Source organism: Ovis canadensis, chromosome 12, assembly GCF_042477335.2.
Source record: "Ovis canadensis isolate MfBH-ARS-UI-01 breed Bighorn chromosome 12, ARS-UI_OviCan_v2, whole genome shotgun sequence".
NCBI lineage: Eukaryota > Metazoa > Chordata > Mammalia > Artiodactyla > Bovidae > Ovis > Ovis canadensis.
This window is the reverse complement of record NC_091256.1, coordinates 75,497,720-75,518,264: the sequence shown is the minus strand read 5'-3', so window position 1 is coordinate 75,518,264 and position 20,545 is coordinate 75,497,720. Positions and strand designations below refer to the sequence as shown.

Genomic DNA, 20,545 nt, shown 5'->3' with positions numbered 1-20,545 from the left:
TGAGAGAGAGAAAGGGTGAATACGGAAGGTCATGGATCCAGAAAGGCCTTCCGGAGGGAGTGAAAGATGAGTTGGAACTGAACCAGCTGGGCAGAGGGTTGGGGGAAGAACATTCCAAGCAGAGAAAACCATGTAATATTATGATGTTGCATGGAAACACTGGAAAGGAGTGAGGAAGGGACGAATGGGAAATGGTGTGGAAGGGATTGGTGGGGAGGGGGCGCACTGTGTAGAGAGGATCCTTCCTGCACCATGGGAAGGAGTTTGGTTTGTATCCTAAGAGTAATAACTAAGGCACTGAAGGTTTTAAAGCAGGGGCAAGATGTGATCCAACCTGTATCTTTAAAAGATTAGTCTGTTGACCCTCCCTCCCACCTCCCACCCCACCCCTCTAGATTGTCCCAGAGTACCAGATTGAGCTTCCTGCACTATACAGCAACTTCCCATTAGCTGTCTATTTTACACATGGTAATGTACATATCCGGTCCCATCACTTCATGGGAAATAGATGGGGAAACAGTGGAAACAGTGCCAGTTCAGTTCAGTTCAGTTCAGTTGATCAGTCATGTCCGACTCTTTGCGACCACATGAATCGCAGCACGCCAGGCCTCCCTGTCCATCACCAACTCCCAGAGTTCACTCAGACTTACATCCATCGAGTCCGTGATGCCATCCGGCCATCTCATCCTCGGTCGTCCCCTTCCCCTCGTGCCCCCAATCCCTCCCAGCATCACAGTCTTTTCCAATGAGTCAACTCTTCACATGAGGTGGCCAAAGTACTGGAGTTTCAGCTTTAGCATCATTCCTTCCAAAGAAATCCCAGGGCTGATCTCCTTCAGAATGGACTGGTTGGATCTCCTTGCAATCCAAGGGACTCTCAAGAGTCTTCTCCAACACCACAGTTCAAAAGCATCAATTCTTCGGCGCTCAGCCTTCTTCACAGTCCAACTCTCGCATCTATACATGACCACTGGAAAAACCATAGCCTTGACAAGACAGACCTTAGTCGGCAAAGTAATGTCTCTGCTTTTGAATATACTATCTAGGTTGCTCATAACTTTTCTTCCATGGAGTAAGTGTCTTTTAATGTCATGGCTGCAGTCACCATCTGCAGTGATTTTGGAGCCCCAAACAATAAAGTCTGACACTGTTTCCACTGTTTCCCCATCTATTTCCCATGAAGTGATGGGACCAGATGCCATGATCTTCGTTTTCTGAATGTTGAGCTTTAAGCCAACTTTCTCACTCTCCGCTTTCACTTTCATCAAGAGACTTTTTAGTTCCTCTTCACTTTCTGCCATAAGGGTGGTGTCATCTGCATATATGAGGTTATTGAGATTTCTCCCAGCAATCTTGATTCCAGCTTGTGTTTCTTCCAGCCCAGCTTTTCTCATGATGTACTCTGCATAGAAGTTAAATAAGCAGGGTGACAATATACTGCCTTGACGTACTCCTTTTCCTATTTGGAACCAGTCTGTTGTTCCATGTCCACTTCTAACTGTTGCTTCCTGACCTACATACAGATTTCTCAAGAGGCAGGTCAGGTGGCCTGGTATTCCCATCTCTTTCAGAATTTTCCACAGTTGATTGTGATCCACACAGTCAAAGGCTTTGGCATAGTCAATAAAGCAGAAATACATGTTTTTCTGGAACTCTCTTGCTTTTTCCATGATCCAGTGGATGTGGGCAATTTGATCTCTGGTTCCTCTGCCTTTTCTAAAACCAGCTTGAACATCAGGGAGTTCACAGTTCACATATTGCTGAAGTCTGGCTTAGAGAATTTTGAGCATTACTTTACTAGCATGTGAGATGAGTGCAATTGTGTGGCAGTTTGAGCATTCTTTTGCATTGCCTTCCTTTGGAATTGGAATGAAAGCTGAACTTTTCCAGTCCTGTGGCCACTGCTGAGTCTTCCAAATTTGCTGGCATATTGAGTGCAGCACTTTCATAGCATCATCTTTCAGGATTTGAAATAGCTCAACTGGAATCCCATCACCTCCACTAGCTTTGTTCATAGTGATGCTTTGTAAGGCCCACTTGACTTCACATTCCAGGATGTCTGGCTCTAGATGAGTGATCACATCATCATGATTATCTGGGTCATGAAGATCTTTTCTGTACAGTTCTTCTGTGTATTCTTGCCATGTCTTCTTAATATCTTCTGCTTCTGTTAGGTCCAGACCATTTCTGTCCTTTATCGAGCCCATCTTTGCATGAAATGTTCCCTTGGTATCTCTAATTTTCTTGAAGAGATCTCTAGTCTATCCCATTCTGTTGTTTTCCTCTATTTCTTTGCATTGATCGCTGAGGAAGGCTTTCTTATCTCTTCTTGTTATTCTTTGGAACTCTGCATTCAGATGCTTATATCTTTCCTCTTCTCCTTTGCTTTTCGCTTCTCTTCTTTTCACAGCTATTTGTAAGGCCTCCCCAGACAGCCATTTTGCTTTTTTGCATTTCTTTTCCATGGGGATGGTCTTGATCCCTGTCTCCTGTAAAATGTCATGAACCTCATTCCATAGTTCATCAGGCACTCTATCTAACAGATCTAGGCCCTTAAATCTATTTCTCACTTCCACTGTATAATCATAAGGGATTTTATTTAGGTCGTACCTGGATGGTCTAGCGGTTTTCCCTACTTTCTTCAATTTGAGTCTGAATTTGGTGATAAGGAGTTCATGATCTGAGCCACACTCAGCTCCTGGTCTTGTTTTTGTTGACTGTATAGAGCTTCTCCATCTTTGGCTGCAAAGAATATAATCAATCTGATTTCGGTGTTGACCAGAGGAGCGGTGGCTGCACAGGCACAGGGGACCTAGAGGAGCTATCCCTCGTTGAAGGTCAGGAATGGCGGTGGTAAGGAGATACCCTTTATCCAAGATAAGGAGCAGAGGCTGTGCCTTGCTGGAGCAGCCGTGAAGAGATACCCCACGCCCAAGGTAAGAGAAACCCAAGTAAGATGGTAGGTGTTGCAAGAGGGCATCATAGGGCAGACACACTGAAACCATACTCACAGAAAACTAGTCAATCTAATCACACTAGGACCACAGCCTTTTCTAACTCAATGAAACCAAGCCATGCCTGCGGGGTAACCCAAGACGGGTGGGTCATGGTGGAGAGGTCTGACAGAATGTGGTCCACCGGAGAAGGGAATGGCAAACCACTTTAGTATTCTTGCCTTGAGAACCCCATGAACAGTATGAAAAGGCAAAATGATAGGATACCAAAAGAGGAACTCCCCAGGTCATTAGGTGCCCAATATGCTACTGGAGATCAGCGGAGAAATAACTCCAGAAAGAATGAAGGGATGGAGCCAAAGCAAAAACAATACCCAGTTGTGGATGTGACTGGTGATAGAAGCAAGGTCCGATGCTATAAACAGCAATATTGCATAGGAACCTGGAATGTCAGGTCCATGAATCAAGGCAAATTGGAAGTGGTCAAACAAGAGATGGCAAGGGTGAATGTCAACATTCTAGGAATCAGCGAACTAAAATGGACCGGAATGGGTGAATTTAACTCAGATGACCATTATATCTACTACTGCGGGCAGGAATCCCTCAGAAGAAATGGACTAGCCATCATGGTCAACAAAAGAGTCTGAAATGCAGTACCTGGATGCAATCTCAAAAACGACAGAATGATCTCTGTTCATCTCCAAGGCAAACCATTCAATATCACGGTAATCCAAGTCTATGCCCCAACCAGTAACGCTGAAGAAGCTGAAGCTGAACGGTTCTATGAAGACCTACAAGACCGTGTAGAACTAACACCCAAAAAAGATGTCCTTTTCATTATAGGGGACTGGAATGCAAAAGTAGGAAGTCAAGAAACACCTGGAGTAAAATTTGGCCTTGGAATGCGGAATGAAGCAGGGCAAAGACTAATAGAGTTTTGCCAAGAAAATGCACTGGTCATAGCAAACACCCTCTTCCAACAACACAAGAGAAGACTCTACACATGGACATCACCAGATGGTCAACACCGAAATCAGACTGATTATATTCTTGCAGCCAAAGATGGAAACAGTGCCAGACTTTATTTTTGGGGGCTCCAAAATAATGCAAAATAATGCAGATGGTGATTGCAGCCATGAAATTAAAAGACTCTTACTCCTTGGAAGAAAAGTTATGACCAACCTAGATAGCATATTCAAAAGCAGAGACATTACTTTGCCGACTAGGGTCGGTCTAGTCAAGGCTATGGTTTTTCCTGTGGTCATGTATGGATGTGAGAGTTGGACTGTGAAGAAGGCTGAGCACTGAAGAATTGATGCTTTTGAACTGTGGTGTTGGAGAAGACTCTTGAGAGTCCCTTGGACTGCAAGGAGATCCAACCAGTCCATTCTGAAGGAGATCAACCCTGGGATTTCTTTGGAAGGAATGATGCTAAAGCTGAAACTCCAGTACTTTGGCCACCTCATGCCACGAGTTGACTCATTGGAAAAGACTCTGATGCTGGGAGGGATTGGGGGCAGGAGGAGAAGGGGATGACAGAGGATGAGATGGCTGGATGGCATCACTGACTCGATGGACGTGAATCTAAGTGAACTCCGGGAGTTGGTGATGGACAGGGAGGCCTGGCATGCTGCGATTCATGGGGTCGCAAAGAGTCGGACACTACTGAGCGACTGAACTGAACTGAACTGAACTGAACTGAATGTACATATTTCAATGGGAGCAAACGTGTATACCTACGGCTGACTAATGTTGCTATACGGCAGAAACCAAAACAACATTGTAAAGCAATCATCCTCCAATTAAAAAGAAATAAATTACTTATAAAGATATAAACAGTTTATGCTGTAAAAAAGAATTAGTCTGTCTACTCTGTAGCGAATAGATGAATGCGTGACAAGAGGTTAGATGATATGTTCATCCACTGGCTTATGGTGGCGTGGGGACAGGGGGGTAACTGGACAGAAGTGAGCATGCACGGCATTGCTGGGTCTCTGGGGGAAGCAAGGATGGGGCAGTCTGTTTAAGGAGCTAAGACACACATGCACACACTTTATTCACGTGAGAGTGACTGAGAACCACGTGGGAGTTCAGGAGAAGTGAGATCACGGGTCTAGGGGCTTAAGACTGGGCCTGAACTCAGCACAGCTTCTGGAGGAAGGGGATATCTGAGCAGGGCACCCACGTCTGTGCAAGGTGGGTTTGAAGGAGCAGACATTGGGAAGGACAGCCCAGGCAGAGGAACCAGCAGGAGCCAAGGCAGAGAGGCAGGAAATGAAGACCCAGGGGGGGAAAAGAAGCAGGTGGTAGAGATTGTAGGGGCCTGTGAAGGACATTCTGGGAAAATAAGACTGGAAAACTCATAGGCATCAGCTTCCAGAGAGTGTTGTGTGGCAAACTCTGATAATAATGTGAAAAGAAAGCTTAAAGTCTAGCTTAGTTACAAAACCACTTGGTTTTCCTAGGAATAATCAATGTGCTGATTGAGTTGTATTTCTTTACCAGGTGGAATAGCAGTATCTCTCCCTCCCTGCCATCACTGCTATCGGCCAGTCATTTGCCGAGGATCTCTAACTTCATTTTGGAATATATCTCTGCATCATGTATTGAGTGTGTTCCCATTCTAGGAGCTGGGAATCCTAGAATTGAAAAGGCATGGGCCCAGCTATTCAGCAGTCTAAGAGCTTGGGCAAATGAAATGAGAAATGGCAACAAATACAATTGTTTGGGAAGAGGTGGTACAAAGGAGAGGGAAGCCTCTGCTATCTGGAGTGTGGAACTAGATTTCAGGCAGGGGGTGATATTTCACTGGGCCTTCAGGGATGAGTAGGAGTTTGCCAGACAAAGTGAGATGGGAAGACCTTCCAAACACAGGGCATGTTCCCTACAAAAGTGCACACACACCTTCCCAATTCTTTCATCTTCAATCCTACAAGCCTTATAGAATGGACATTTTTAAGTTTCATTTTTGGGCTCTTAGGGGAAGTTTGGTGATAACTTTCAGTAAGATGCTTTCAGTAAGAACAGAGCGAGTGTTGCCATCTAAGCATTTGACCCTCAGCATTTTACCTTTATTCTGGAGTGTGATTAACAAGAAGTCAGGATTTTAGTAAATCAAATTCGTTATACCCTCTCTTCCCAATTATCTTACTGATTTTTCTACTTTCTCAGGGCAGCAGGGAAGGAGTTGTAAATCTGTGTTTTAGGGGACTAGGAAACAGATCAGTCATCAACGAGAACCCGTCTCTTCAGTTTTCCACAGAAGGGTAAGAGAAGTCATTCGCCGTCATATTTGGCTCCTAATTTTGCCATTTGCAGGAGATGGGTCCCCACTGAGCTTCCTAAGTGTTCACAAAAGTACCTCAGACTCAGATGGACACCGAAGACCATCCTGCTCGGGAATCTGATTGCCAATTTTAGCCCGAGATAAAAAACCAAATACATGAAGACAGTCTGTGAGGGTGTGAGTGTGTTGGTCGCGCCGCCCCATGGACTGCAGCCTGCCAGGCACCTCTGTCCATGGAATTCTTCAGGCAAGAAGACTGGAGTGGGTTGCCATTTCCTTCTCCAACGAGGGTGTGAGGAAGTGAGCAAAGAATTCATTCTAGACTGAATAGAACTCTTCTGCCACCCAACACCCTCGCTGGACAGGCAGCCAGAAGCCGCCTTGAACCTGGGGTGAGAGCCCTGGCCAAAACCTGCCGCCCCGCAGAGGGGGGTGGGAGACGGAGGGGAGGAGCTGGGGGACAGAGCAGAAGCATTTTGGGGAACTGCGGCCTCAGGGGCAGTATCTGATGTACTTCCTCTCTCCCCCACACTCCGCCCCGCTTGCCCTCTCTCTCTTTTTCTTTCCTTTTCTCTCACAGAACTGACTGCTCTGTGCGTCAGTTGCCAAAAGGTGGGGACACTTCCTGCCGCCTTTGCAACACTGAGAAGTTGTCTTAAGGAGCCTGAGCCCCACGTCTGAGCTCCAGGCCAGGAAAGTGAAGGTGGGTTGGGCTTGCCCTCTCCCCGGGTCTCCAGGCAGCCCTCCCGGTTTGCACCTGGCCATGTCCCTCGCCGAGGTCATCAGCCTCTGGAATGAAGGAGTGCTGGCAGCCGACAAGAAGGACTGGAAGGGAGCCCTGGATGCCTTCACTGGGGTACAGGACCCCCACTCCAGGATCTGCTTCAATGTGGGCTGCATACACACAATTTTGGGGAACCTGCCAGAGGCGGAGAAGGTGAGTGGAGGTGTTTCTGCCCCCGCCTCCCCCGGGGGCCTTTGTCTTAACTGGTTCTCAGCCCAGGCTGCACTTTAGAACCCTCTCAGGAGCTTCTGAAGAACAAAGGCAGCCCTGGCCCCACCCACCCCCAGAAATTCTGATTTAATTGGCCTGCAGAGCAGCCTGGGCGGCCACCGCTTTGAAAAGCTCCCCAGGTGGTTGGAACAGGCAGCCCCGCTGGAAACTGTTCACTGTGGGTTTTGTTCTCCTTTATTCTCCATCGATTACATTCAAATCACTCTGGAAACTTTCCTTAACACGTTTTTGAAAGTCCCCCCCAGTTATGTTTTCCTTTATTGACTGCGAGCCACAGAATCTCTGTCTAAATTGCTTAACGTCTGATTTCCAAGAACCTCTTTTGGCTAAGACCTTCCTGTGAGTGAGCTTTGCTTGCCCAAGAGATCAAGAGGAGGCACTTAAGAAAAATAGGTTTCCCCTCAAGTGACAATTATGATCCATTATGTGGAGCACTCTACAAAGGAGTCTGAGGCTGGTGGAAGGAATGCAGATGGTGATTGATTAATGGTGTCTACTGAGGACAGGTATTGTTCAGTCTCTTTGAGACCCCATGGACCATAGCACACCCAGCTTCCCTATCCTTCACCATTTCCAGCAGCTTGCTCAGACTCATGCCCATTGAGTTGGTGATGTCACCCAACCATCTCATCTCTGTCATCCCCTTCTCCTGCCTTCTATCTTTCCCAGGATCAAGGTCTTTTGCAATGAACTAGCTCTTCGAATCAGGTGGTCCAAGTATTGGAGCTTCAGCTTCAGCATCGGTCCTTCCAATGAATCTTCAGGGTTGATTTCCTTTACGATTGACTGGTTTGATATCCTTGCCATTCAAGGGACTTTTAAGAGAATTTTCTAGCACCACAGTGCAGAAGCATGGATTCTTCACTGCTCAGCCTTCTATATGGTCCAACTCTCACATCCATACCTGACTACTGGAAAAGCCATAGCTTTAACTATACGGACCTTTGTCGGCAAAGTAGTGTCTCTGCTTTTTAATATGATGTCTAGGTTAGTCATAGCTTTTCTTCCAAGGAGCAAGTGTCTTATAATTTCATGGCAGCAGTCAGTATCTGCAGTGATTTTAGGACAGGTGTGGAATGTCCTATTTCTCCACTGTTTTTCTCTCTTTCATATTCGCTACTATGGGGTTGAGCATTCCAAAAAAATCACTTTTTCATATTGGTCACGGTAAGCTGGAAAGGGTATGTCTTTTGGATCAAACCCCAGATCTGCCTTTCTCTGGGCTTTTTGGTCTTGGGAAGTCATAGACTTTGGGCTTTTAGCTTATGGAGAGGTTAAGCATTTTGTAGATAAGTGAGGCATGAACTATTTTTTTAAGTTAGTTTTTACTGGAATATAGTTGATTTACAATGTTGTGTCAGTTTCAGGTATACAATGATATGAATCAGTTATACCTGTGTACATACATATATATACACATGTATAACTGATTCATATATACATATATATATACCATTCTTTTTTAGGTTCTTTTCCCATATAAATAGTTCAGTCGCTAAGTCACGTCCGACTCTGTGTGACCCCATGAATCGCAGCACGCCACGCCTCCCTGTCTATCACCAACTCCCGGAGTTCACTCAGACTCAACGTCCATCGATGCCATCTCATCCGTCAGTCGATGCCATCACGTCCGTGATGCCATCCAGCCATCTCATCCTCTGTCATCCCCTTTTCCTCCTGCCCCCAATCCCTCCCAGCATCAGAGTCTTTTCCAATGAGTCAACTCTTCGCATGAGGTGGCCAAAGTACTGGAGTTTCAGCTTTAGCATCATTCCTTCCAAAGAAATCCCAGGGTTGATCTCCTTCAGAATGGACTGGTTGGATCTCCTTGCAGTCCAAGGGACCCTCAAGAGTCTTCTCCAACACCACAGTTCAAAAGCATCAATTCTTCGGCACTCAGCTTTCTTCACAGTCCAACTCTCACATCCATACATGACCACAGGAAAAACCATAGCCTTGACTAGACAGACTGTAGTCGGCAAAGTAATGTCTCTGCTTTTGAATATGCTATCTACGTTGGTCATAACTTTTCTTCCAAGGAGTAAGTGTCTTTTAATTTCATGGCTGTAGTCACCATCTGCAGTGATTTTGGAGCCCCAATAAATAAAGTCTGACACTGTTTCCACTGTTTCCCCATCTATTCCCCATGAAGTGATGGGACCAGATGCCATGATAGTCGTTTTCTGAATGTTGAGCTTTAAGCCAACTTTTTCACTCTCCTCCTTCATTTTCATCAAGAGGCTTTTTAGTTCCTCTTCACTTTCTGTCATAAGGGTGGTGTCATCTGCATATCTGAGGTTATTGAGATTTCTCCCGGCAATCTTGATTCCAGCTTGTGTTTCTTCCAGTCCAGCGTTTCTCATGATGTACTCTGCATAGAAGTTAAATAAGCAGGGTGACAATATACAGCCTTGACGTACTCCTTTTCCTATTTGGAACCAGTCTGTTGTTCCATGTCCACTTCTAACTGTTGCTTCCTGACCTGCATACACATTTCTCAAGAGGCAGGTCAGGTGGCCTGGTATTCCCATCTCTTTCAGAATTTTCCACAGTTGATTGTGATCCACACAGTCAAAGGCTTTGGCACAGTCAAGAAAGCAGAAATAGATGTTTTTCTGGAACTCCCTTGCTTTTTCCATGATCCAGCAGATGTTGGCAATTTGATCTCTGATTCCTCTGCCTTTTCTAAAACCAGCTTGAACATCTGGAAGTTTACGGTTCACGTATTGCTGAAGCCTGGCTTGGAGAATTTTGAGCATTACTTTACTAGCATGTGAGATAAGTGCAATTGTGTGGTAGTTTGAGCATTCTTTGGCATTGCCTTTCTTTGGAATTGGAATGAAAGCTGAACTTTTCCAGTCCTGTGGCCACTGCTGAGTTTTCCAAACTTGCTGGCATATTGAGTGCAGCACTTTCATAGCATCATCTTTCAGGATTTGAAATAGCTCCACTGGAATTCCATCACTTCCACTAGCTTTGTTCGTAGTGATGCTTTCTAAGGCCCACTTGACTTCACATTCCAGGATGTCTGGCTCTAGATGAGTGATCACACCACCGTGATTATCTGGGTCATGAAGATCTTTTTTGTACAGTTCTTCTGTGTATTCTTGCCACCTCTTTTTAATATCTTCCGCTTCTGTTAGGTCCAGACCATTTCTATCCTTTATCGAGCCCATCTTTGCATGAAATGTTCCCTTGGTATCTCTAATTTTCTTAAAGAGATCTCTAGTCTATCCCATTCTGTTGTTTTCCTCTATTTCTTTGCATTGATCGCTGAAGAAGGCTTTCTTATCTCTTCTTGGTATTCTTTGCAACTCTGCATTCAGATGCTTATATCTTTCCTCTTCTCCTTTGCTTTTTTGCCTCTCTTCTTTTCACAGCTATTTGTAAGGCCTCCCCAGACAGCCATTTTGCTTTTTTGCATTTCTTTTCCATGGGGATGGTCTTGATCCCTCCTGTACAATGTCACGAACCTCGTTCCATAGTTCATCAGGCACTCTGACTATCAGATCTAGGCCCTTATATCTATTTCTCACTTCCACTGTATAATCATAAGGGATTTCATTTAGGTCATACCTGGATGGTCTAGCGGTTTTCCCTACCTTCTTCAATTTAAGTCTGAATTTGGCAATAAGGATTTCATGATCTGAGCCACAGTCAGCTCCCGGTCTTGTTTTTGTTGACTGTATAGAGCTTCTCCATCTTTGGCTGCAAAGAATATAATCAGTCTGATTTCGGTGTTGACCATCTTGCGATGTCCATGTGTAGAGTCTTCTCTTGTGTTGTTGGAAGAGGGTGTTTGCTATGACCAGTGCATTTTCTTGGCAAAACTCTACCAGTCTTTGCCCTGCTTCATTCCGCATTCCAAGGCCAAATTTGCCTGTTACTCCAGGTGTTTCTTGACTTCCTACTTTTCATCCCAGTCCCCTATATTGAAAAGGACATCTTTTTTGGGTGTTAGTTCTACACGGTCTTGTAGGTCTTCATAGAACCGTTCAACTTCAGCTTCTTCAGCATTACTGGTTGAGGCATAGCCTTGGATTACTGTGATATGGAATGGTTTGCCTTGGAAATGAAGAGATCATTCTGTCGTTTTTGAGACTGCATCCAAGTACTGCATTTTGGACTCTTTTGCTGACCATGATGGCTAGTCCATTTCTTCTGAGGGATTCCTGCCCGCAGTAGTAGATATAATGGTCATCTGAGTGAAATTCACCCATTCCAGTCCATTTTAGTTCGTTGATTCCTAGAATGTCGATGTTCAGTCTTGCCATCTCTTTTCCCATATAGGAATAGACTATTCAAGTCCTGTGTAACTTCACACCACTGTGTAAATGTTAGTCCTTATTTTTACCTTTTACTGCAAGTCTTTGCAGGGTGGTGTGGCTAGATGACTGACTCCCCAGCACCTTGAAGGGGGCCCCAACAGCCATCCTTGCCCTGGCAAAGAGGGGAGAGAGCAGCTTTGTGGAATACCTGCACAGCCTCAGGCTGCAGAGTGGGCAGATAGGAGCATGGGAGGACCCTCTGCTTCTCACTGGAGGGAAGACAGCAGCCTCCACCTCCACTGGGGGTGGGGGGCTGCCCAGGGACTGAGCAAACAGAACCACAGATCCCAGGGGCTGTTGGAAACAGAGCGCACACTGTCGGGAGGAGAGGTTGTCAGTCCAGGCAGAGGGCCGAGTGCAGCTCGGCCAGCCGGGGATGGTGACTCCAGCCTCGCCTCTCGGGGCTCCCAGCTGGCCCACTCCCTTGTCCCTCCTTCCTCCCCCTGCTCTAGGCTTCACTTTGCTTTCTTCTGCTCTGGCGTCTCATTCTTGCTGCCTTTCTTCAGTTTTATGCTTGAGTCCTCGCTCCTGGCATTTTAAATGCATTATTATTGTTATTATTTTAATTGTATGAGATTTCAAAACAGTGTACAAAATGGCAATAGGAACACACAGATCGATAATGATATTAACTGTGTAATATCCCTATAATAAATTTATAAGATAAATGTATGCTGTAGATAACATTTAATTAGGCTATATTCAAACATGATGACTTTTATTAATTCTGATAGTAATCATGAAAGGGAGATATGCTTATCCTCATTTTACAGAGGAGAAAACCAAAGTTCAAGGAGATTGGGCAACCTGTCTCATGCCATGCCGCTAGGAAGTGACAACACCAAGTACTCTGACCCCTAAGCCTCTTGTCACCTCCAAGACATCAACGGTTTTCCAGACCCTTCCTGCCTGCCTCACCCACTGACTCATCTCACACCTACTTACCGCCTGACTGTTCCCTCTGCAGGCCTTCACCAAAAGCATTAACCGAGACAAGCACTTGGCAGTGTCCTACTTCCAACGAGGGATGCTCTATTATCAGATGGAGAAGTAAGTGGTCCAGTGTTGCACAAGCTGGGGAAGTGTGCAGAGAAACCCGGAGTGGGTCTTGGTGCTGCCAGTCTTGGTGTTTGAGACGTGTCTCCTCAGCCTCTGCGGGGAAGCGTGACTGGGCTTTCTCTGGGTAGTTATGCAATCAGCCAGCACGAGGCAGAAGTCCTCTATGGAGGGGCAGGGAAGGCAGGCCTGCCGCCCAGCTACAGCTCACCATAAGGTGTAACCATCCAGGCTGGGGATAGCTCTCCACTGTTTCCTGAAAGGTCATAGCCTGGGCAGTTCAGGTTGCAAATACTTCAGCCATCAAGGGAGCACCTGTGGCTGTCTACTGTTGTGAGGTACTGAGCTCTCACACAACGACAAAGATCAGGAAGCCACATCAGAGCCTTTCTTCCTTGGTGGGCCACCCGTTAGGACTCTGCACTCTCCCCGCTGAGGGCCTGGGTTCAATCCCAGGGCAGAGAACTAAGATCCCACAGACCACATGGGCGTGGCCAATAAATAAATAGATAAAATCTTCCTGGGTGATTGGCTTAGATCTGGTTTAACAAAAAAATACATTCCTGCAGAATGTATTTTCCAAAACCCAGTTTAATGCATTCAATGAGGTATGATGCAGTCACTAAAATGAGAACATAAACAATTAATATTGTATGCACCAGAATATATTGATACAGATGAGTAGTGTTTGTCTTACTGTAGAAAAAAGTTCACAATAGATACTAAATTTATAGCAGATTTCAGAATAGTACCGTACAATCCTATTACCATCTCGCAGAATAGTCTGAAAAGCCATAGACCAAAATGTTTTCAGCAGTCCTCCTCAGCTGCTGAAATTATAGAGATTTCCATCTTCTTCTGTCAGCCTTTCTGTATTTTTAGAGTGTTTATAGTCAATAGGAAATACTTAGCAAAAAGACAAATAGAAAATGAAAGTTAATCTCGAGTCCCACACCCCTCCCCCAAATGCCCTAAAAACATACAAATAACAAAGAAAATATATTCTAAGCATTCATTTAAAACGTAGGGGATGACTAACTGACCTTTCGTAGAAATAGTTCCCTGAGTGTGCACAAGTTCCAGAGAAGATGATTCAGCTCAGGCTAAGGAAGAACAGCTCAAACAGCAACATGTTAGCAGGGGCATGGGGTGTGTGTGCACAACAGGTGAGGCAGGGCACTCGCGGGATAGAGGGGAGGCTACAGAGAATGTCCACGCACTGGGGAAGGGGTAGGCTGGGATCTGATCCTCTGGAACCCTGAAAGGCTTTGATCCTCTGGTTTAGTCAGAAACCAAGCCTGCCAGGCCACTGTGCAGAGCCGTTGCCATGGGCAACTACCAGCCGCTCAGAGGACTTCTGGGATGTAGATGTGGTCATTTACCTGTATGAGTAAGAGCAGGAGTGAAGTCTCCCAAAAGAAGAACCACAGACACAGAGGCAGTCTGGGAAGGGAAAGCCTTGAATGAAGAGAAGATACACAGGCCTTTATGTTCAATGGCGTCATGCACCGTCTCCCTTCTTAACCCTCTTCTCCTTCTCGGTCCCCCTCCCCTCATCCCCACCAGCCTCAGGATGTATAGGACCTGTGAGCAGGTCTGAGCATAAATCCTCTTGTAGATCTCTAGAAGGACAAACTCTCAGGCCAACCTTGAATCAGCTCTAACAGCCTCAAATGAGAAGAGACGGATGGCAAAGACGGGAGGCTCCCAGAAGACATTTCTCCATGAAATGCCCAGAAATCCCAGAACCTGAAAGCCTCGTGTTTTGAGTGAGTCAAAAAGATCTTAGTAAGATCCAGGAATCAGACTCAGGATTCAATTAGTCTGTCACTGGTAATCATTAAATCTAAGAGAGAAATCTATCAAATTTTATCTTTAATTCAACAACTACTTCTTGAGGAAATAACATAAATGAGACACGAGTCTGGGTCCTGAGCTGCCTTTTCTCCCCCTTCTGTTCAATCCATAGGTTTTGGTGTCCTCCCCTCCACAAGACTCAGCTCTGTTTTAAAATTTTCTTAATTATTTTAATTTCTTTCTGACTGTGCTGGGTCTCTGTTGCTGCGTGCAGACCTTCTGTGATTGTGGCGAGCAGGGACTACTCTTCACTGTGGTGTGTGGGCTTCTCATTGGGGTGGCTTCTCTTGTTGGGGAGCACGGGCTCTAGGGTACGCAGGCTTCAGTAGTTGTGGCTTCTGAGCTTGAGAGCACAGGCTCAGTAGTTGTGATGCATGATCTTCGTTGCCTCTCAGCATGTGGAATCTTCCTGGACCTGGGATCAAACCTGTGTCCCCTACATTGGCCAGTGGGTACTTAACCACTAGACCACCAGGAAAGTCCAAGGTTCAGCTCTTGATGCTTTGTCCTTTTTTCACTGGTTGTTAAATAGCAAAATATATGGGCAATTTTCCCAGAAAAATACATGCAAGCACATACCTAATTTTATGTGCAATTTCAGGGGGTTTAGTATCCCCTGAAAATCATACAAGAACCCTCTCCCTCCCTTCCAGCACACTGGTTTAGACCTCACTTTTTTTTTTTACCAGAACTATTGCAGCATGGCTTCCAAACTGAGTCCCTAGCCACCACTCTTGCCTGCTCCAATGATATCCTAGACCTTTTTAAAAAAAAGAAATGTCATCAGCTGAAGAACCTCCAGTGGATCCCAGGATAAAGAGGCGCTCCCCTTCCCTGTTGCTCTCTGGTTCAGCTGCTGTCCACCCACTCATCCTCCAATGTCTGCCCCAGGCACACTCACCCAGGTGACCACTCTCTTTTGTGCCTCCTTTAATCACAGCTGTCTCTCCGATGACAGATACTTGCCTGTATATTTGTCTCCTCCACTGCTCATGAGGGAAGAATCCTTATTCACTCTTGTATTTCAGTATCTAGTACAGTATTAATAAATGCTTATGGGAGTAAATAAACAAGGGGTGAAATATAGTCTCTGCTTCTAGGAACTTAGAGGGTTTCCCTGGTGGCTCAGATGGTAAAGAATCTGCCTGCAATGCAAGAGACCTGGGTTCGATCCCTGGGTCAGGAAGATCCCCTGAAGGAGGGCATGGCAACCTATTCCAGTATTCTGGCCTGGAGAATTTCATGGACTGAGGAGCCTGGCAGGCTACAGTCCATGGGGTTGCAAAGAATCAGACACGACTGGGCAGCGAACACTTCACACTTTCAAGGAACTTTTGTATTAAAAAGGGGAAGCAGGTTACAAACACGATCTATTATGCAGGGCAGAATGGGGCAGGTGCTATGGGAGAAGTTTTTAGATAAGTGCCTATCGCTTCTCAGTAATGGGTTAGGATGACCTTCAGATTACTACAGGGTTTGTTTTAAAGGTGTTAATATTATGGGAATTTCTTCTCTGAGTTTTTCCCACTTTCAGATGTTGGGTTGCTCCTCTGTCATTATAAATTTCCACCAGAATAAAGTTAGAGTTGTTCTGCCCAGGCAAGTCAGGTCTGAGGGATGTCTCATCTCTCTAACCCCCACCTTGTCATTCAAAAGGAGACGGGATCTCAAGGTACCTTTCAGATCACAACCTTATAAATCTTGCATGTGTACACACTCAGTCGTGTCAGATCTTTTGTGACCCTATGGACTGTAGCCCACTGCAAGCTCCTCTCTACATGGGATTGGATTAGATGTGGATTGCCATTTCCTACTCCAGGGGATCTTCCTGACCCAGGGATTGAACCTGCGGCTCCTGCATTGCAGGCAGATTTCTTTACCATCTGAGTCACCTGGGCAGCCCCTTATACATTTTAGAGCCCTGAAAATATGGCCAGACCCTTTAGACGGAGCTGCTCAAAGAGGCAACGCAGCAAAGTCTTTTCCCTGACTTCTGAAATGGGTAGGGCATGGCCCAGGCCCTGGCATGGAGGTGTGTGATGCTTCAACCCCTTTCAGCCGGCTCAGTCTCTCTCCATTACCTGAGTGGGGACTGCAGGATTCTAGTCTACAAGCTGGCACTGGCAGTGCAGGGCTAATCAGGAATTTCAGTGGTTACTAAGGAAAAATACCTTTCCAGGGAGTGTTACAGAATCGAGGATAATAAACCCTCTCCAGCTCAGAGCTGGGGAGAAGCATTAGCCAGTCGGCAGCTGTGCTGGTGAGCTGAGAAGACACCAGGTAGAGTGACTTTCAGGTGTGTGCTCAGGTCCTGCCCAGCAGAACCAGGGGAAGATGCCAGCTCCTTGGCCTCACGGGGGATGCTGCGGGCTCCAAATGGCATGGAGGAAATGTCCTGCGGGAGGGCTGGAAAGAGGCAGGGGCTGTGCTGCCTGCCTCCCAGCACAGGGGACTGAAGGCTATTTTGGATTTCTCATACTGAGCCTTTTCAGACCCTGGGCAGCGGGAAGCAGAGCTGTGCATCAGAGCACAGGCCCCAGGGGAGCTGCTCTGGGTAAACAAGGCTAAGGAGAGGCCTTCAGGGTGATGCTGTCAAAGACATTTAAAAACAGACACCTAGCAGGGGTGTTTTAAACACAAATCAAGCCTTTTGAATAACATCAGTCCTGTCTTTCTCCGTCCTACTGGGCCCAGATCTTTAGCCATCTTGCTGGGCAGAATTAGGGGGAGTTGGGCTCACTCAATCCCAGGTAGACCCAGGCAGTGTTCCCTCACAGCTGAAACTCATCTGCTGAGGGAGGCAGGCACATGGGCAGGTGACTGCAGACAGACTCACAGGCCCTCCGAGGACCTTCTGTGTACTCACAACTAGGCAGGGGAACATGATGGAAATCCCACCTGCCCAGGAAACAGGACACCTGCGTCTTTGCCCCCTGCCCGCCTTCTTGGCTCAGTGAATCAGAGCCAGTCACTAGCCATGTTCTAGCTTAGAAGGAACAGGAATGCTTCCCCTCTCCCCCTTCAAGGAAACGCCTAAAAGGGTGTGTAAATGACGAGATGCTTAAGGAATGGCCTGAATGCTTGTGAAAAATTTGGTGGCCCAGACAGTAAAGAATCTGCCTGCAATGTGGGAGACCTGGGTTCGATCCCTGGGTTGGAAAGATCCCCTGGAGAAGGAAATGGCTACCCACTGCAGTATTCTAGCCTGGAAAATCCCATGGACCGAGGAGCCTGGCAGGCTACAGTTCATGGGGTCGCAAAGAGTTGGACAGGACTGAGCAACTTCACTTATTAACAAAGATATGTTAGAGGAAGCCATCCTTCTGTTTCCAACCCAGGCGGTCTGCTTCCACCACTCCTGCAGCCCCTGTGGCTGTGGGAGTCACTTCCAACCAAATGATGACAGAATGTCCAGCTTTCCCCGGACACCCTGGGCCTTCTCAGCCAGGCCGCCCTCCTGGTCAGCTCCCAGTTTCCCTGACATGAGCATTCTGGCTTCTACAGCCACATATTTTTTTGAAAATGTTTCGTTTATTTATTTGCACCAGGTCCCAACTGCAGGATGTGGGATCTTTGATCTTCATTATGGCATGTGGGATTTTTAGTTGTGGCAAGGAGGATCTAGTTCCCTGACCAGGGATCAAACACCAGCCCCCTGCATTGGGAGCGTGGAGTCTTAGCCACTGGACCACTAGGGAAGTCCCAACAACTGTATTTTTATCTCCTGATAACAGTTAATACAGTATATAGTATTAAGTAGGCATGTGATAAGGGCTTCCCAGGTGGCACTAGTGGTAAAGAACTCGCCTGCCAATCCAGGAGACATAAGAGGCACGGGTTCCATACCTGGGTCGGCAAGATCCCCTGGAGGAGGGCACAGCAATCCACTCCAGTACACTTGCCTGGAGAATCCCCATGCACAGAGGAGCCTGGCGGGCTATAGTCTGAGGGGTCGCACAGAGTAGGACTCGACTGAAGTGACTTAGCATGCATACACACAAGCATGTAATAGAAGATTGGTATGTGAATTTAGCTGCTGGTTTTAGAGCTGGAAATATGTATATATATAAATAATAATAGAAAATTACTGTGTGTGCCAGGCACCGTCCTAAGCACCTGAATGGTTTGTGCTATTACGCTGTAATACTGAAGATGAGGAAAGAGAGGAATGAAGCAACTTGCTTCTTGCAAAGAGTCGACATGACTCAGTGGCTAAGCACACAGCACACCCCTCTGTCACTGGCTATAAGGGGCAGAAGCAGGACTCCAGTCCACGCGGGTTTGACTTCAGAAATTAGATCCAGGACCACATACTACCAAGCACCTGATGTGATATGCTCCCTGAATATAACACATCCCTTGCACACAATGCACTCCTTATAATATCCATGTGGAGTGAGGCCAGGGAGGCAGTTTGCCAGGGTCTCCCAGTTAGTGGCAGGGCTGGTGGACCTGGTCCCAGTCCCTTGGCCGCTGTCCTCAGGCACCTTCATTATCCACACGACCTCTCGAGGGTCCCCACCAGCCTGTGTTCACATTCCAGGCTTGTCTCCAAGAGAAGCCACAAGTGGCAGCTCTGGGTCAGATGGCGGCCAAGGGACTTTTGATTTAGTTGCCCAGTGGAAGCCACACAGACAGGCAAATTTGTTCCTGCCAGACTGGGGGCTGGGCTGGGGCTAGCTTGATTTTTGCTGCTTCTATCCCCTGCTGCCCAGCAATGGCTCCCTCCCACCAGGGCCTCTGTGTTGATCAGAGGCAGGCCAAGCAGGCCTTGCCTTAGGTCCTGCCCACACCCCAATGGGCACTATTGGTGTGGTCAGCCCTATTCTCTGCTGCCAATCCAATGGTAGTCCTGATCCACCTCAAGCCAGTCAGCACAACGCCAACCCAATGAAACTGAAGGCCAGAGCCAGGAGCAAGGTTAGAGATGCTCCCTGGGGACTTCCTTGGTGGTCCAGTGGTTAAGAGTCTGCCTTGCCATGCAAGGGATGCTGGTTCAATCCTGAGTCTGAGAAGATCCCACGTGCCATGGGGCAACTAAACCCGTGTGTCACAGCTACTGAGCCCGTGCTCTAGAGCCCGGGAGCTGCAACTACTGAAACCTGCATGCCTATAGCCGCTGCTCCACAAGAGAAGCCACGGCAGTGAGGACCCTGTGCACTGCAGCCAGACAGTAGCTCCGACTAGTTGCAACCAGCCCATGTGCAGCAACAAAGACCCAGCACAGCCAAAAATTAAATACACAAAAATCTAAAACATTTTTATTCTTATTTACCAAGGAAAAAAAAGGGCTCTCTGGCTTAAGTGATGGTTTGTCTTTTTTTTATAGTATGTGGAAGAGGAGGGAGGGGACAGCCACAAACCAAGAGCTAAGAACTCAAAAGAGAAAAAAAAAAAAATGAACTCAAAAGAAGGTGAAGGAGAAGGCGCTGGGCAGGAGGGTGACATCAGTGGCCTTGAGGAAGGGTCCCTGGGAGCTGCATCAGGCTGGCCTGGCTGCTTGGTGGGGAATGAATCAGCTCCATGGAGACATGGGGCCCAGCAGGTGCTGCTCTGCTTGGAGCTCTCTGGGGAGATCGAGGCTCTTTCAGAAAGTGACAAGCTGGTTGTCAGAAAGGTGGGGGCTGTGTGCAGTCAGCAAAGACAGAGATCCCTGTGGCGGCCGGAGAGTGGAAGGCCTGCAGTGTTGCTGGGATGCACACTCCAGGGGTGCTGTTGACACCAAGTTCTACAGAATCCTGGCGTCAGCGTTGCTGAAAACTAGAGCAGGTCAAAAAGGATTGAAAAGACTTCTTGTCCCAGTGAAACAGATGGATGAAAGGAAACAGACACACACTTCATTCTTTTTTTCCTCCTTTCCCTGAACTGGCTTCTTTCCTGCAGATATGATTACGCCATTAAAGACCTTAAGGAGGCTTTGACTCAGCTTCGAGGGAACCAGCTGATCGACTACAAGATCCTGGGGCTACAGTTCAAGCTGTTTGCCTGTGAGGTGAGGAGCGGAGCGCCCAGGCTGGGGAGTGGTGGGCTGCGGCTGAGGGGAAGCTGA

General features: G+C 46.9%; 1 protein-coding gene across 6 annotated transcripts in view; it reads left to right on the top strand.

Annotated features, from left to right (window-relative positions):
• Positions 1 to 20,545, top strand: part of NCF2 (neutrophil cytosolic factor 2) — a 54,888-nt gene that overhangs the window by 10,849 nt on the left and 23,494 nt on the right. For 2 of the 6 annotated variants that reach the window (XM_069546260.1, XM_069546257.1), the window contains exons 2-5: positions 6,126 to 6,220; positions 6,821 to 7,177; positions 12,551 to 12,633; positions 20,380 to 20,488. In XM_069546260.1, the coding sequence (XP_069402361.1) occupies positions 7,004 to 7,177; positions 12,551 to 12,633; positions 20,380 to 20,488 (366 nt within the window). In that variant the 5' untranslated portion in view covers positions 6,126 to 6,220; positions 6,821 to 7,003. Of the gene's footprint in view, positions 1 to 6,125; positions 6,221 to 6,560; positions 6,633 to 6,820; positions 7,178 to 12,550; positions 12,634 to 20,379; positions 20,489 to 20,545 lie in introns of those variants that run through there. The other 4 variants (XM_069546261.1, XM_069546258.1, XM_069546262.1 and 1 more) reach the window with 2 other exon arrangements.